Source organism: Struthio camelus, chromosome 6, assembly GCF_040807025.1.
Source record: "Struthio camelus isolate bStrCam1 chromosome 6, bStrCam1.hap1, whole genome shotgun sequence".
NCBI lineage: Eukaryota > Metazoa > Chordata > Aves > Struthioniformes > Struthionidae > Struthio > Struthio camelus.
In genome coordinates, this window is record NC_090947.1 from 18,551,905 (window position 1) to 18,568,502 (window position 16,598).

Below are 16,598 nucleotides of genomic sequence, written 5' to 3' on the forward strand. Positions count from 1 at the left end.
TTTTCTGAGATTATATGTAAGTTCATACATATTATTTACTGGTTTATAGCATTCAGTGTTCAGCCTACCAGTGTATCCCTGCAATACATGAGCCTTCAAATAACATTTTAGACCACCTTTAATTTTCTCTCTATAATACTGGAAATGATAAGGTCCTGGCTTCTAGTGGAGCTTGCCCAGGAAATATACTAATATATAAAAAATGAAAGATAATACTAGCAATATGTGTATGCATTAGTATCCTTTATTATGTATATACATTATTATCCTTCATTATGTATACATATGCATGTAAATAGATGAATTTACTTACAAAGAAATAAATGTACATGGAAGAGGGCATTGCTATTTCATTTCCTGTTATGTTTCAGAGAAATTTTCCTTCAAACAAATGTAAATGTGAAAATAGATTTTAAGGGAGTTAGCTTGCTTATTTTCACCATCTAATAAATATTTACTGTATTAAGTACACAATGAAAGGACTTCCCCATCTCCTCTGCCAGAGAAACCAGACAATTTTTGCAAAGGAAAAGAGAGAAGGAAGTGAGAGAGTGCCTTTTCCGCCGTATCATTTTTTGACTTTACAGGAGCCCCTCTGTGCTATCTTGGAGCACATAGGCTCTGAGATGAGCTGAGGTGGAGAGAAAGAGATACTTGCGCTCCCGGATATTAAAGCTCCAAACCAAAGCTGAGAGTCTATAAACAGAATCCTGCTCCTGTATATGGATAGTACAATCCCAGATGACAAACTCAGAAAACCTTACAGGAGATGCTCACAAGACTGCTGTAAGCCTGGATACCCACGAGGACTCAAGGTAGAGCACACTGCTTGTTCAGTTCCCCGCGTGCAGCATCGAGCGCAGATCCCCATGGCAGGCTGTGCCTGGCGGACCGTAGAGCACAGTGGTACTTCCCTGCATGCTTTAATTGTGTAAGGCAATTGGCAGCTGATATAAATCAGAGACATTCTTCATCTTCTCTAATTTATCTGGAAAGCTGATTGGGAATACAGTAGTTAAATGAGCACTGAAATGGCTTTCAGTTACCTTGTTTCATCCTCCCCAGCCCTCCCACTCATCTGCTTAGTCCTGCACTCATCTCCATCCATCTCTCCACCACAGCTGTCCTCTGCCTAGGTAAACTTCTGTACAGGTGCTCGATTTATTTTCTGTTGCCTGTACAAAGAAAAATATGTGACCAAATCCATTTGTTCCTCTTGCCTCACATTCTAATGCTTCTATTTCATTGGAGTTTTTTTCAATCCTTTGTAAACGATTTCAAAACATGCTCAAGAATATTTTCTCCAATTTGCATCTTAATGTGAAGTAATAAAGATGTGTTTCGATGCAGTCAACTAGAAGCTAAACAGGAAGAAAAAGCCAAGATGAAGTTATTTGTGATAAACCTATGGCTTACTGAACAATGCTGCACGTTTAAAGAAAATAAGGGTTTTTTTTCTGTTTATATAAAGGACTCATAGGAAATACTAATACTCTTATCATTAAGGTCGCTAGAATCTAGCCTCTGACCATAATCCTATCAGTTAAGCACAAGATGGTTGAAAATGATTGTATATTGATCATGTCGGTGGCACATTGAAATAGGAGTTAGTTGCAGAGATGCAAAAAGCTCTGTCCTCAGTGATGGATCCTGAACACAGGCTTCCCTGAGTCTGGTATTCACTCTTGCATGTTTCTTTCTAAATATCGCTTGTGAATCCTTTCACAGAAACCTCTCTAGCGCAGTGTGAAAGACATTTTCTTCCCCGCAGAACTTGCTAGTTTAGTTTCTGACTGAAACGATGCTGCTACCTGCATGGATGGAGGCTACTGTCTTTTCAAACCAAAAATGTATCTCTAAGCAGCCTTGTGCCAACCGTCCTTCTGACTGAGCTAGCATAGATGACACACGAGGGTGAACCTGGAGTGAGAAAGAAATACATTGCAGATGGGCAGTGCAGCGAGTAGGGTGACATGGGCTTAGGCCATCTAGTGAGCCTTCAGCCTCACAGAAGGCAATTTAGGGAACATCTGTCCAGAGATCCAAATTAGGACAGGCAGAAATTGCCTTCTGATTTACACACAGGTAAGAACAAGGAGAAGGCTAGAATAATGTAAACATAATAATATAATGTTCTCATACTGGACAAGACCAAAATTCATCTAACCTACTAATCATGTTTCCAGAAGGTCCATACTGGATACCTTAGCAAAGAGGAGAAAATGGTTAAAACAGCACAGTGCCACAAGACACAATGACTCAACCCGGTAACTCACTGCAGCAGAAAAAGGGAGGGCCTCTTCCTACCCCCTTTTCCCACCTCTCCCTTTCTTCTTCTGCTCCCAGCTGCACATTTGCACCACTTACCTTGCACTGGTGAAGACTTTTGTCAGATCTTCCGTGAGCTGACCTAACTCAGTTAGCGATGAGGAATTTTCTATAGTTTTACTGAGCTGGATCCCACAAGCACCGAAGCTGGCCTATGAGGCAGAGTACATTACACGGACAAGAGCGAAGGAAAGGGAGGAACAGAAAAGCAGGCAGAGGGAATGAGCATTCCCTCTTTCAGCAGCAGCAAACCATTAAGTTTAGCTGGATGCACATGAAAAGGCAGCAAAAATTGAGTCCTTATCTATTTCAAAAACTCTGTGAGGCAATGCCTGACTTTTTGCTCTGTAGGCTTGTGAGCTATAAGTTGTGAAAGCGATCACATTAGTTTTACTGGGGTCTTTTGCATGCTTGAAGTTAAGCAGATGCCTACATTGGCATGTTCAGGCTTGTTTTCTCAGAATGAAGCTCCTAATCAACAAATGGAAATACAGCAGTGCTGCCTATGGGCAGCCAGAGCTGTGCTGCAGCATTTTGGCTTTGATCCATAGCTCTTACACGGACTTGCTCACGCTAGCTATTGAATGAGCTGCCCCAGATCTTCAGCAAATCATTTCAAATCATGTAGACCCAAGAAATTTGTATCTACTTGTGGATATATAGTAGAGGAAATGGGCTCTAAATTTCCTATGAATGTGATTATGTGTCTGATACTAACTGAAAATGTGAAGAGATTCCAATTATATCGAGTTTTTTCTTTTTCAAGCACATTTTATTGAAGAAATATAATTTCTCAGACATATTCTTGATATTGTGAACCTTGAACGTTGCTGTAATTTTAAAAGAAGAACTGATAGTTGCTTTTGAATTATGGGGGAAATAATCTAGGCTTTTCTTTTGAAATGAAATTTCTCCCTCTAAATCAAAATCAGCATGGACGACTTCAAGCTCTAAATTCATTTCAGAAGGAAAGCATAGACTTGCTATCTAGCGATAGCTTTGCGGAGCACCAGCTTAACTAGAGATGAGATGATGCAGAGGAACTACAGATGACAGTCTGAAATACATCTTAATGGTATGTTCTACAGTTCTTCTTCCACTAACACTGCAGGTCCGTTTTAATAGATACTAGATCTCATTCTCTATTGTCTTGCTATTGGTTTTGAGGTTTTCTTTATTGTCAAAAAGATTTGTTCAAACACCACAGCATTAAAAGCCAGGATAAATTTATAGAAAGGCAAAAATAATAGATTTATCCTCTAACGCTTTGGACTTTACATTGTTAAATACTCTGCAAGCCATCTGAAGAGTTATCCGATGAGAATTCTCCACTTGCGTTAGAAGGGAGGTTTAATGCTCACTTTCAACAGTGACTGTGAGCTACAAAACAGTGAGAGTAAGGTTATTTATGTGTTCCTGTACAAGTGAACATAAGCAAGTGGATGCTACAGCAAATTGACAATAGACTAACAAAGGGCCAGATGCTCTTATCCTCTTACAAGGGTGAAGAGGGACAAAGTGAGTAAATATTTATATTATCATAGTGGCATGTAACTGGAGCTCAGTTGCAGAGGAAACACAGTGGTTTACCAGCATGCCCCTCCTCTCTTGGGAACCCATATAAGCCGAGCAAAGGTGTATCAATGAGAAAAAAATTCTGACAGAACGACAAAGGCAGAACAGACCACAGCTCTTCAGAGCACACCTTTCCTCTGGGCCCAGAAGATAACTCAGAAAAGCAATGCTGTCCTGTGCCTGAATCACCAGAGATGAACGTGAAAGAACTGTCTGGGCAAGTGGGAGAAGAGTGGATGCGTACTGCGTGCATATCCAGGGTCTCACAACTTTTTTCTCTTCTAGTGCCTTTAGCTAAAGCTCTGCATCCAGGACCTCTCCCTGCAAGAAGACTCCAGTAACAACATCCTTTTCTATTGCTTCACTGGCTGCTCATGCTATAACTCTGCTAATGCCAGCCTTCCTCCAAAGGGCATCTTCTTACTCTATTGCATTTCCCAGCTTGTCTGCCCTTATCCCACAATTACTTAAACTCATCAGCCATCAGTGTCCATGCCTTGGGCACCTGAACAAGGCTTGCAATCCTCAGGTGCCAGACCCTTTACATCTTCCCAACTGAAAGATCACAGAAAGTTATTTTGCTCAAGAATTGACATCAAAATATTTTGTATTTCAGTTCTCTTTATGATCCTAATGGGCACTTGCTCTTGAGACTCCTCGGAATGTAATCACAGACACTTTTGTGTCTACGTTGTGCTTGATCTCAGTCCTATACCCCTAGTTTGTATATAACTCATTTCAGTGACTGTTAAGATTGCCCTCAGTCAGCGAGAGGCAATCATACCATGCTCTCTGCTGGAACTACGGGTGGAACAAACCCGGCAAAGCTGGCTTCACCGTGTCTTTAGAGTAAAAGAAGGCAAAAGCTAACAAAGATAAAACTATGAAAGAATGACAAGGAACCACATAGCAGAGATAATATGGAAATGCATTGCTTGAAAATGGGTTGTAATTGCAACAGAAGGGAGTTCAAGAAAAGATTGTATAAGAATCTTTTAATGACGGGAAGTAGGAGAGGAAGAGAGAGCTATTGAAGACAGGCTGCCAAATGACCTTGTGGAGGTACGTCTTCCATTTCAAAACTGTTATCCCTTCCATTAAGGAGTTTGCACCAAGAATATTACCAACTTCAGCATGGATTTCTTTGCAGGCTTCTCTAGGGGGAGCAATGCAAACACCTCCAGTACCCTCTGTACTCTCTCCTACCTGCCATACAGCGTTACCTCAACGCCAGTCAGCCTCCCCTACCACACAAGGGATGCCATGTACCAGGCTTGGCAGAAATTTAATTCAAGGCCATGGGACTCCTCTTGTCTTTGGTAAAATCTGACAAAAGAGTTATTATCTGATGCTCGTGTTGTCTTTTGTAGGCAAGAAGTTGAGATGCCACCCCGAAACAGGGAAGAGAGCACATCTTGTATTAAACGTGTTGGTGAAAGCATACTCACAGCTGAGACAGTTAACTTCTTGTAACTGCTTGAAAGCATTTTCCTTCATACATGTCGGCACCCTCAAGCATCTCTGAAAAGCAAGACGTGACAATATACGTTTGTGAGCGTTTCCTACACTATCATGAAATGCTAATGGCAATTATGGCTGGCAAGGTGGGGGGGGTGATGACAGGGATGGTAGAGGAAGGCAAACAATTAAATTGTGGCACTGTATACATTGAGCAATATCCTCATATACAATTACACTGCTTAGTAAGAGTTTAATTTGATGAATTTGGTTCTAAAAATGTAAGAGTTATACTGTAGTGTGATAGAAAAATGATTCTCCATCATGCCCAGCTCTCTGTAGAACAATGAAAGCACAAACCTAGGTGTGAACTCAGTCTGAGAGGTAAAAACAAAGCCGCATTATGTAATAAGATTTAATGATTATTTGAATCCCTTTTTCCATTCCACTGGATCTCTGATTTAACCTTCCTTCTTTTGTTCTCAGGATATTGCTAAAATAAGTAACCATCTTTTGAAATTAACTGGGATCATTTTTTTGTATAAGAGCATTTTGACTTTTGCTTTATCTCTTTAAGAAGGTAGCATTTAGAGAACCAATATTTTTGCTAAGAATTTAGCAAAATGTCCAGGTAACATGTCCATAGGGAATGAGCCCACAAGCTATTATATGTTTAGTCTGGAGTTCAATCATTATTTTCTCACAGAGAAAAACAAAAGCAGACCTTTTAAAGCCACCACTAAGGAGATTTCTATTTAAAGAATACGCAATAACTCATATTGAGACAAGATTTTAATCTCAGCAAAGCTTTGGATAATCCGCGGGCACTGGTGTTTGCTACTCTTCCACCCCATTGCACCCTTTAGACTGAGGACCAAAGGCCAGCTCTCGCAGGTTTATTCATGACAGTAGTCCTGTTTACACGAGTGACACTCTTGGCAGGAGCAAGGCAAAGATTTTTCAGTATTTGGTCCTGAAAATGTCACCTATGAGGAAATGACACTAGTGTTGGTTTCTTTTATATTCCATCGATACCTCTTAATCTTTTTCCAAGTACTGTACTAGTAGACTTTATTTCTTCTGATATGTATTGTGTTATGCTGACTCACGTGAGGAAAAGGTGGCCTCGGTTATAAACAGGGAGCACCGTATACCTGTGTGATGTGTAGACAACACTTGTCCTAGTGAAATAGACAGAAAGGTATTATCTGGGATGGTTTTTGAAAGAATGTGGAAAGATTTGTCTGTGGTAACATCAGCCAATGTGTGCTCTGGAAAGAGATTTACAGTGGTTTCATGATGTAAACAAGTGGGGGCATTTTCAGTAATATGCAGATACCATGATTGGTACTGGGGAGTCTTCTTTCTGTTGAGGCCTCTGGACCTGACTGAAATACAAATAAGAATTAGTAAGTGTCATGCTTGTAACAGTTCAATCTCTGCAGCTTCAAGGAAGAAATAGAAAAGTAACAATTTTTATGCGTTATACTTTGGGCCACACAGTAAGTGGTGCTGTAAAAGGAATTCACATAGATGGACATAGGAAGGAAAGGAAAAAAAAATCTGCATCTGGTGTATCTTAAATAGGTTTCATACCCTTAAAAACTGAGCAGTATTCATGTGAAAGGGTTAAAATAACACCAGGTTTTATCTAATTCTTTGATTCTGTGATTCATGCTTCACATTTTAAAGTCTACACCCTGTGAAGAATAGTGCTTTATTAAGGAAAGGAAAGAGGCTTGCCAGGGACAGAAGGTAATTTCCCGTAGCAGGTGCATACAGCAGGTGGTACACAGTGTACCTGCAACGAAAAGGTAGATTTAGTCTAAGATTTTATTTAATATGGAAAACTTATTGCATCCTGAGCCACTACTGGGGACGTGCCAAAAATCGTGTCTGCAGCATGATTTATTACGTGAAAATACCACTGAACTAATCAGTGGAGTTACTAATTAATACAAATCTGCATTTTTGCATAAGCAATTAGTGCAAAGAGAGTGCAATGAAAGAGGAAGTTTGACTCATTTAATCTCAGTGTCTATTGAAGCGGAAAGACCCACTAGGGCAAGGCACTAGGATCTACATTTGGGTTTTTTTTTTCCTTTTGATTAGTTAAAGAACTAAAAGGTCAAATTATCAATATTTAATTCAAATGGAAATGCATTTGTTAAAGAGGAAAGAAAACACTTTATTTAAACAAGGTAGGACTCTGGGGGTAAATGCCTGGATCAAAAATAATTAGATTTTCCAGTTACAACAGCATCTAAATCCCGTCTGATAAGAAGCCTTTTTCCTAATAACAGAGGTGGTTTGACACCAATAGCAAAGAGTGCTGATGTTATTTAAACTCTAGCTCAGGCAGTAGCTGGCCTTACAGTACCATTTAGACATTTGTTTAAATGGTACGTACTTCTGTGATTTGGGTTTTTTTAATCAATTTGAATGATATTTTAAATCTATTGTGATTTCATAATTGTGTGCACTTGACTAAAAGAATCATTTAGAAAGATGATAATTAAACCTTGGTGGTGATGTATTTTCCATTAACTAAATAGAAGTTTACATTTATAGAATTAAAACAACAGCATTTATCTAACGGAGGAAGGCTCAATAAATAAAATTAATACACTGAGTCCTACAGGGAAAAAGACGTAGCAGAAAAGGCACCTTAATCATTTGTACCGATTTCAAGCCCAGCTGCACACGCGTCCTAGAGCGCAGCTTGTACGAGACTGAGGTACCCCAGCACCCAAAACATGAATTTTAAAGCGTAATTCTATTCCCGTGATTTCTGATCAAAGGCAGCTGGAGCAAAGTTATTACTTCTCGGAGTGTTTCGGGCAGTGTGCGATGTGATTGTCCTGTCCTGCCCGTCCCCGCTCGCCGCGGTTGCAGAGGAGTGAGCGGGAGAGCCCGGCGCGGGGCTGAGCGGGGAAACCGAAGGTGCTCCGCTGCGAGCGCAGCTCCCTCGGCGCCGGCGGGGGGGCCGCGGCGCCGGGCCGGGCCGGGCCGGGCCGGGCCGGGCCGGGCAGGAGCTGGCGGACCCGGACGCCGGCGCGGCCGCGGTGCGCGGTGCGCGGAGCCGTCGCTAGCGGGGCAGGGAGGCCGGCGGGCGCGCCGCCAAGCTTTGCCGGTTTTTCGGATGACGCCCGGGCTTTGTCTGGGTCCCTGGCTGCAGAGGAGGGAAGCAGAAAACGTGAACAACAAACCGGAGGGGACCCAAACACGGCGGGCTGCCGAGGCAGTAAATCACTCACTAAATTATAAGCGCGGCTTCCTCTCTCCAATAGCTTTAAGCTATTTGGGGAGGCATCCTTTCTTCCTTCACTCTCGCAGGTGCAATATGAATCAATTATCTTAATTAAGATAATGCCGCAAACCCAGGAGGTTTCCTCGGGAGCGGATTTCGCACCCCGCACAACCGTAAGGCGCTTCCGCAACGCGTCCCCCCCGCCTCGGCGGCGCCCCCCGCGCGGCCGGGCCCTCGCTCGTCCCCGGCGGCCGCGCTCCTGCTCGCCCTCCCGGCCACGAACGGGCGCGCCCCCGGCAGCAGCCGCCGGGCAGCGCGGCTCGTGGGGGCGCGTGCGGGTCGCGTGCCGCGCCGCGGGGGGGACGGAGAGGGCGGGGAGAGGGAGCGAGGGGGGAGAAAAAAGAAAAGAAAAAGAAAAAGAAAAGAAAAAGAAAAGAAAAGAAAAAAGAAAAGAAAAGAAAAGAAAAGAAAAGAAAAGAAAAGAAAAGAAAAGAAAAGAGAAAAGAAAAGAGAAAAATCTGAAGGAAAATGAGGAGAAGCCAAGTGAGAAGCCAGATGGAGAAGGAGGAGTCTGTAGGTCGGGGGAGAAAGAGAGGCTTAGAGCGACAAAATGAAGAGGCTGGGAGAAGAGGAGGGAGATGGGGCAGGTGGGAAACCGGAGCCACGGGGCCAGGGGGCAGCGCCGCAGCGGGGGAGGGGGAAAGCCGCGTGCGTGGGAAGCCCGGGAGGAGAAGGGGCGCCCGGGCAGAGCGGCAGGAGCGGAGCGAGGAGCAGCGGCGGGAGGCGGCTCGGCTCGGCTCGGCACCCCGAGCGCCTTGGTTGTGCGCAGCCCCGACGGACCGCACCGAGGACCCGCTCGTACCTGCCGGCCCGGCTCCTGCTCGTCCTCCCGCGGCCACGCGTGTCTCCTCGCTCTAGCTCACAAGTCGGGCGCAGACCAGCCGGACTCCGCGGGCTTTAAGCCCGCCTGTCGGTCTGTCTAACTGTCTTTGAACAATTCGGTGACTTTATTTTGTTTTCGAGGAAGCTGATTATATTGAATGCACTCAAAGAGACACGAGCATCCCCAAGCTTTCTCGGCTCCCTGGGATTCAGTTTTCTGCCAGGGTCCTCCTTCTGGTGCTTTTGTCCTTCGGTTTCTCTCACAGACCTGCACTCCCTGGTGTATAACTAGTTACTGCCATCCAAACGTGAATGAAATATTTTCCGCAGCCGAAACACAAACTTACCTAGCCCCATTGCCCTTCCTCGCCCTCAACCGTGTGCAAACCTCTCCGCTCCCGGGCGCTGCCCGTTTCGGCAGCGCCGAAGCGGCCCCGCACGGCGTGGACGGCTGCCGGCGGCGCGGGACTCCCCGCGGGGAGCAGCCCGACGGGGCGCACAGCCCGCTGCTGGCAGCCCCTGGTGCTGGGGACACTTCTGCAGCAGCAGAAGGGGCTCGCCGCGAAAGGGCACTGCCTTCAGAGCAGCAGGCAGGCAGCTCCGCTTGCCGCTGAGGACGACGTTCACGAGGTGAGCGGACACCGGGGATTTTCTCCCAGATGTGCTCCGGGACCCGCACCTAGCCGGGGGAACCGACACGGCCACACGTAACTCGGGAGCGACTGCAAACAGGGACGTGTCCAGATCCACACTGGCTCCTGTAGTCGCAGTGAAAATAATTAGTACTGCTGGCCGTTATTTACCATCAAGCGCAATTTACAAACGCAGAACGGTTAGCTTGGAAATAACGAAACAAAATGGACATGGTTGTGCTCCACGTTTGATTACAGATAAGGCAAGCCCATCCCTGAGTTACCTTATGTCTCCCTATGAGCCTGAGGGCTATGTAGGTCACCAACACGACAGAAACATTTCAAACAATCAGCACGACCTGGGAAAATGTCTTTCAAACATGTCTCTGTAGGGCAGAATTATCGGTTTCATATTCAAAACTCTTGACTCCAGAACAAATGATTTTTTTCCTTTTAGTGACTAAATCCCCGGACAACATGTATCAGTAATAAAGCTTCATATGTTATCATGCAAGCCGAGGTTCTTCCTTGTTCAAATGCATCTCTGTAAAATTTGGCGATGCTTGTAAACTCTAGCGATCTGTTTGAAGACTTTAGAGCAATTGCTCATAAATGGACTGTAAAATTCAATATTAGCAATAGTTTGGGGTTTTTTTTCTCTTTGATCGCGAGTGGACTTACAGCCATCAAAAACAGGGGAAAGCAAGCAGCGTTTACTCCAAACGACGGGACTGTCGAAGTCTGCTGCGAGCACCGGCCGGGCACACCGCAGTCACGCCTCACAGTAGTTTCCCCTCCCCGGAAGGCTATTTGCACTCGTTGCACGCTTGACTCTCCCGTGGATGAGCGCGCGCGGACGCCGATCCCCTTTTTATTCGCTATTTCGCCCGTGCACCGGCGCGGGCAGAAGGCGCCCCCGCGGCACCCGAAGGACGCGAATAAAAAAGGCTCTGGCTGCTCGCGGGAATCCCGGCTCGCCTCGCCCGTCGCTTGACAGTAATGCTTTTTCTTTTCTTTTTTTTTAATTTTTCTTTTTCTTTATTTTTTTAGGAGCCCTTTCCTGCGCTGCAGGGCGCGGGGCGGCCGCCGGGGCCTCGACCGCCTGCCGTCGGGCGAGAGCCGCGAGGGGAGGCGGCAGCCGGCGGCAGCGCCCGCGGCCGCGGGAGGCGCCGGGACCCGCCCCGGCCCCGCCGCACCGGGGCTTCTCCGGCAGCCGCGCCCGGAACAATGGGAACAATGCGGCACCTGACAGCCCGCGCCCCCCGCGGCACGGCAAGCGGCCGGGCCGGGCCGGGCCGGGCCGGGCCGCCCCCCGCGGGGCCGGCGGGGTCCGTCCCGGCGACAGATGGCGGCGCCCGACGGGCCACAAAGGGCCGGGCGCGGCCGCACACAAATAGACGCGTCACGTGGGCGCCGCCGCCGCCGCCGCCGGACGTGGGCGGCCAGATGGCGCGTGCCGGGCCGGCCGCGGGGGCGGGGCGCGGCGCGGCGGGGGGCGGCGCAGGCGCGCTCGGCGGCGGCGGCGGCGGCGGCGGCGGCAGCGCGGCCCCGCCGACCCCGCCCCCCGCCGCCCGCCGCCCGCCGCCCGCCCCGCTATAAAACCCGGGCGCGGAGCGCTGCGCCCCCAGGAAAAAACACGCGACGCCGTCGGGCGGGGAGGGCTCCGGCAGCGGCGGGGTTATGAGCCCGGCACCGCGCGGGAGGCACTGAGACGCCGAGGTAACGGGCAGCCCCGCGGCCGCGGGTCTTCGGGGGCGTGCGCGCCGGCGGGTGGGAGCGCAGCCCGCGGGGCAGCGCCGCGGCTATTGCTGCGCGTGTATGTGCGCGCACACCTCTCTACCGGTGCATATATATATATAATATGCATATACATATACATGCACACACCTACGCGCGCGTGTGTACCTCCATCCAGGCACCTTGTAACTTCCAGCGCTTCCCTCTGCCCGGCCGTTTGCATTGTTTCCTCCCTGCTGCGCCCCGCGCAGCTTGCGCCGAAGGGCGCGGTGCGGCGGCGACCCACGGAGAGGTCCCGAGCGCTTCCCCTCGCGGAGGGGGGACGGGACGGGACGGGGACGCCCCGTGCGGTGAGGAGCGGCCGGTGCCGCACCTGTTACCGCGCGGGCGGCCCCGCCGGGGAGCCGCGCAGGCACCGCGCTGCACCGCGCCCCCGCTAGGCACCGGCTGACCGCCACGGGGCTGCGGCCGGCCCGGGGGCCGCGGTGTGCGCGGCGCGGGCGGGAGCCGCCGAGGGGCCGCAGGAAAACGCGTCGGACGCGGCCCTCGATGCTGACGCCCCCCCCACTCCGGTTCAGCAAACGTTTTTAAAAACGCCTCGTCCGCCCGCGTCGTGTCACGCCAGCTCCCTCCCGCATACATAATCTGCTTATGTTCCCCGCGAATATCAGCAAGTTACATAATGGCATTTGAGCGTATGGCAACTTAATTATAAGGCAGGACCGCGGAGACGACTAGAAGTTTGCGGCGGCCGGGGGGAAGCCGGGGCTCCCCTCGGGGCTCCGTGCGCGCCGCGGGGGGCGGGGGCGGCTCGTCCCTGCGCACGGGCGCAGCGGGAGGCCGCGGCCGGGGCTGCCTTTCGGGCTGCTGACCGGGCCCCTTCTCTGTCTCCTCCGCAATTAGCCTCTCACGATGACCAAGTCGTACAGCGAGAGCGGGCTGATGGGCGAGCCCCAGCCGCAGGGCCCCCCGAGCTGGACGGACGAGTGCCTCAGCTCCCAGGACGAGGAGCACGAGGTGGACAAGAAGGAGGAGGATCTCGAGGGTCTGCACGCCGAGGCCGAAGAGGACTCGCTGCGAAACGGCGAGGAGGAGGACGAAGAGGACGACTTGGATGAAGAGGAGGAAGAAGAGGAAGAGGAGGAGGACGACGACCAGAAGCCCAAAAGGCGCGGTCCCAAGAAGAAGAAGATGACCAAGGCGCGCATGGAGCGGTTCAAGCTGCGGCGCATGAAGGCCAACGCGCGGGAGCGCAACCGCATGCACGGCCTGAACGCGGCCCTGGACAACCTGCGCAAGGTGGTGCCCTGCTACTCCAAGACGCAGAAGCTGTCCAAGATCGAGACGCTGCGCCTGGCCAAGAACTACATCTGGGCGCTCTCCGAGATCCTGCGCTCCGGCAAGAGCCCCGACCTGGTCTCCTTCGTGCAGACCCTCTGCAAGGGCTTGTCGCAGCCCACCACCAACCTGGTGGCCGGCTGCCTGCAGCTCAACCCGCGGACTTTCCTGCCCGAGCAGAGCCCCGACGTGCCGCCGCACATGCCGCCCGCCAGCGCTTCCTTCCCGGCGCACCCCTACCCCTACCAGTCGCCGGGGCTGCCCAGCCCGCCCTACGGCACCATGGACAGCTCCCACCTCTTCCACGCCAAGGCGCCGCCCGGCTTCGGCGCCGCCCTCGAGCCCTTCTTCGAGGGCGGCCTGGGCGAGTGCGCCAGCCCCGCCTTCGACGGCCCGCTCAGCCCGCCCCTCAGCGTCAGCGGCAACTTCGCCTTCAAGCACGAGCCCGCCGGCGACTTCGACAAGAGCTACGCCTTCACCATGCACTACCCCGCCGCCGCCCTGGCCGCCGCCCCCGCCCACGGGCCCGTCTTCGCCGGCGCCGCCGCCCGCTGCGACCTGCCCGTCGACGGGCTGCTGCCCTACGAGAGCCACCCGCACCACGAGCGCGGCCTGGGCGCGCCGCTCCACGCCATCTTCCACGACTGAGCCGGGCGGCGGCGGCGGCGGCGGGCGGCCGCCGTCTTGTTTACAAAGGGCAGCCCTGCGGGCACCGCTGCTGTGAAGTGCAAATACTCCCAGCTTCGAGGGATACGCGTATTTATTGTCGTCACTGCCTTTAGGAGGCACAGGGAGCACCCGTCCCTGTTCCCCTTTCTGTAGTATTTTCTGACAGCTCTTGACGGCGGCTACGCCGTCAGTCTGGTGTAGGGGCACTCAGATCGTGTTAATCTTCTGATCGGGATAACAAAAATCACAAGCAATAATTAGGATCTATGCAATTTTTAAACTCGCAATGGGCCAATTACAAAATATATATAAAATCTATATTTTTCAACCAGCGTTTTACTACTTGTTACCTTTCCCATGCTGAATTATTTTGTTGTGATTTTGTACAGAATTTTTAATGACTTTTTATAATGTGAATTTCCTATTTTAAACCATGCAGCTTCATCAATTTTTATACATATTGGAAAGGTAGAATTATATCTAATTTATACAAAATAATTTAACTAATTTAAACCAGCAGAAAAGTGCTTAGAAAAGTTATGTTGCCTTAGCACTTGTTTCCTTTCAAATAGTTTTAAAAAAAATGCACAATCCGGGCAATTTCTTTCCCATGAAAGTTTTTTTTTTTTCCCCCCCTTCTCTTTTTTCTTTTCCCCTACAGCAAGAACCAGATCCTTAGGTCTTGAAGATATAAGAACGAGAGACTTATTTTCTATTAAAACATATCAGTTCAACACATTACTTGCACAAACTTGTATATAAATATTATAAGCAAATGCCAACACCCTTTTTAAATCAAAAGCTGCTTGACTATCACATACAATTTGCACTGTTTCTTTTTAGTCTTTGAACCCCTTTGCATTCCGTGATATTTTTTTTTGAAGAGAACTTGAAGATATTAATGTTTCCAGACAATATAAATGCATGATTTTATACATATTCACACAATTCGTGGTTGTCATATGCTCATATTATAAATCGGAGCCTAAAACTAATCAGGTTGTTAAAGTTGGGCTATATACCTATTGTAGTCGATTAGTACGGTAGCTTAAAACAAATTCAAACCATTTAATCCGTAATTAGAACAATAGCTATTGCATGTACAATGCAGTTCAGAATAAGTGCTGTTTGAAATGTAATGCTGGTTCAACTGGAATCAATCTGTACTGTAATTTTGTTTGTAATCCTGTATATTATGATGTAATGCACACTGGGATTTTAGAAAACATCCATCCTTTTGCAACGACATAGTATTGAACATTTGGTCGAATGTTGCATTTCTCCTTAAATGTGATTTTTTTTTCTTAGTGTAAGTAATTCCTATGGGATTATTGTTTTATTCGGATAGCTCATGAAAGGTGCAACACTTATTATTTGTAGAATAAAATTTGGACTAAAAAAAAAGATGTGCATTCTTTGCTTATCTTGGGGTGGGTGGGTGGATGGGTATTTTGTTCGTTTGTTTACAGTGAAACTAGCGCTTTCCAATACTGAATGAGGGGGAAACGAACAGAAACGCGGCTCAACTGTGAGCTGCGGAAGCCGCAAATGAGTTTTCCCTTTTTGCTTGCGAGTTTGGACTCTAGCAGCCATTGATCCTCTGCGTCCTCCAAATTCGCCAGGCATCAGCAAAAACGCGGAGGGTACGCGCGCCGCCAAGCATCTGCCCGTCGCTCTGAAGCCGCTTCCTTCCGCGCAAGGGAGCGGAGGCGGGGGGGGGGGGGCTGCGCGGCGCCGGGCGGCCCCAGCGCTCGGCGGCGGTCCCCACCCCCGGCCGGGTACGCGGGGCGGCTCCGCACCCGCGGGGCGGCGCGGCCGGGGCTCCCGCACCTTCCGCCGGGGGGCGGGCGGCGCTCCCGCTTCCCCGGGCCTCATCTTCCCCCCTTCCCAGACGCGGACTTTGCGTTTCCTTCATCTTCCCTGATTATTCTGCGGCTTCAGAATAATAAAGCCGGAGCCGCGACGTGCGGCAGCGCAATTCCCCTAGGGACCAGGCGCGATCGTCAACAGGTCTTTGCCTCGGACGGTCGGACACCAGCGCAGACTTCAGGCGTCCCTTGAAACGCATTGCACACAAATCACATATCGGAGGTACTTTCTAAGCTGCCTAAAATCAGCAGAAAATGCACGGGCTCTCCAGTGAAGGAGGACATTTTTTCACGAGAAATCAAGCCATTCACTGCTATTGCCAAAGGTGTTTACAGCTACAGAAAGCCAACATGTAAGTGTTGAGAACCTGTATTTGTTTTGCAGTGTTCTTACTGCCAGTCTTTTGGGCTAAGAACATACTGAAAATTAATTGTGAGGCTGGCTGACTCATTTTGCAGCAGCTCGCTGTCACTTTGCCTGAGCCTGCAGCTCTGCAATCCAAAATTGTTGCTGAATCTAAAAAGGAAGCGAGCAAAAGACAACTCTTGAAGCACCCGATTAACCTTCTCTAATCAGTGGCAGTATAGCTACATATACCGTAGATGACCTAAGGAGGGGAAATGAGCGACAGTTTTTAAGATAAGGTTGTAAAAGCTGACCCAGGCTTGTTTCCCTTTTGGTTATGCACCTTCTCCTTAAACATAAGGATTCTTCTAGTCAGTCAAGGGGCAACTCACATGCCACCATCTTTTATTCAAAGGCAGGCACAGATGTTCCTTCTGCAGGGGAGGTTTTAATTTATGAAAATGATATTGTTTATGCATGAATGCACTCTGCATAACACACAGTACTTCCATCTG

The 16,598-nt window shown here is 49.2% G+C and overlaps 1 protein-coding gene and 1 long non-coding RNA gene across 2 annotated transcripts; one reads left to right on the forward strand and one right to left on the reverse strand.

Annotated features, from left to right (window-relative positions):
- Positions 1 to 245: 245 nt before the first annotated feature.
- On the reverse strand, positions 246 to 11,173 carry LOC138067635 (uncharacterized). The gene is made up of 3 exons (XR_011141884.1): positions 9,841 to 11,173; positions 6,701 to 6,749; positions 246 to 5,424 (listed from the first exon to the last, which is right to left on the reverse strand). It is a non-coding gene; the product is annotated as an uncharacterized lncRNA (long non-coding RNA).
- A 570-nt stretch (positions 11,174 to 11,743) lies between these two features.
- Positions 11,744 to 15,275, forward strand: NEUROD1 (neuronal differentiation 1). Its single transcript, XM_068948380.1, has 2 exons — positions 11,744 to 11,844; positions 12,766 to 15,275. The coding sequence occupies exon 2, from the start codon at positions 12,775 to 12,777 to the stop codon at positions 13,846 to 13,848; it is 1,074 nt and encodes a 357-aa protein (XP_068804481.1). The 5' UTR covers positions 11,744 to 11,844; positions 12,766 to 12,774; the 3' UTR covers positions 13,849 to 15,275.
- Positions 15,276 to 16,598: the final 1,323 nt, after the last annotated feature.

Excerpts from the sequence above, each read along its gene's own strand:
- NEUROD1 (XM_068948380.1), top strand. The coding sequence starts at position 12,775 with ATGACCAAGTCGTACAGCGAGAGCGGGCTGATGGGCGAGCCCCAGCCG.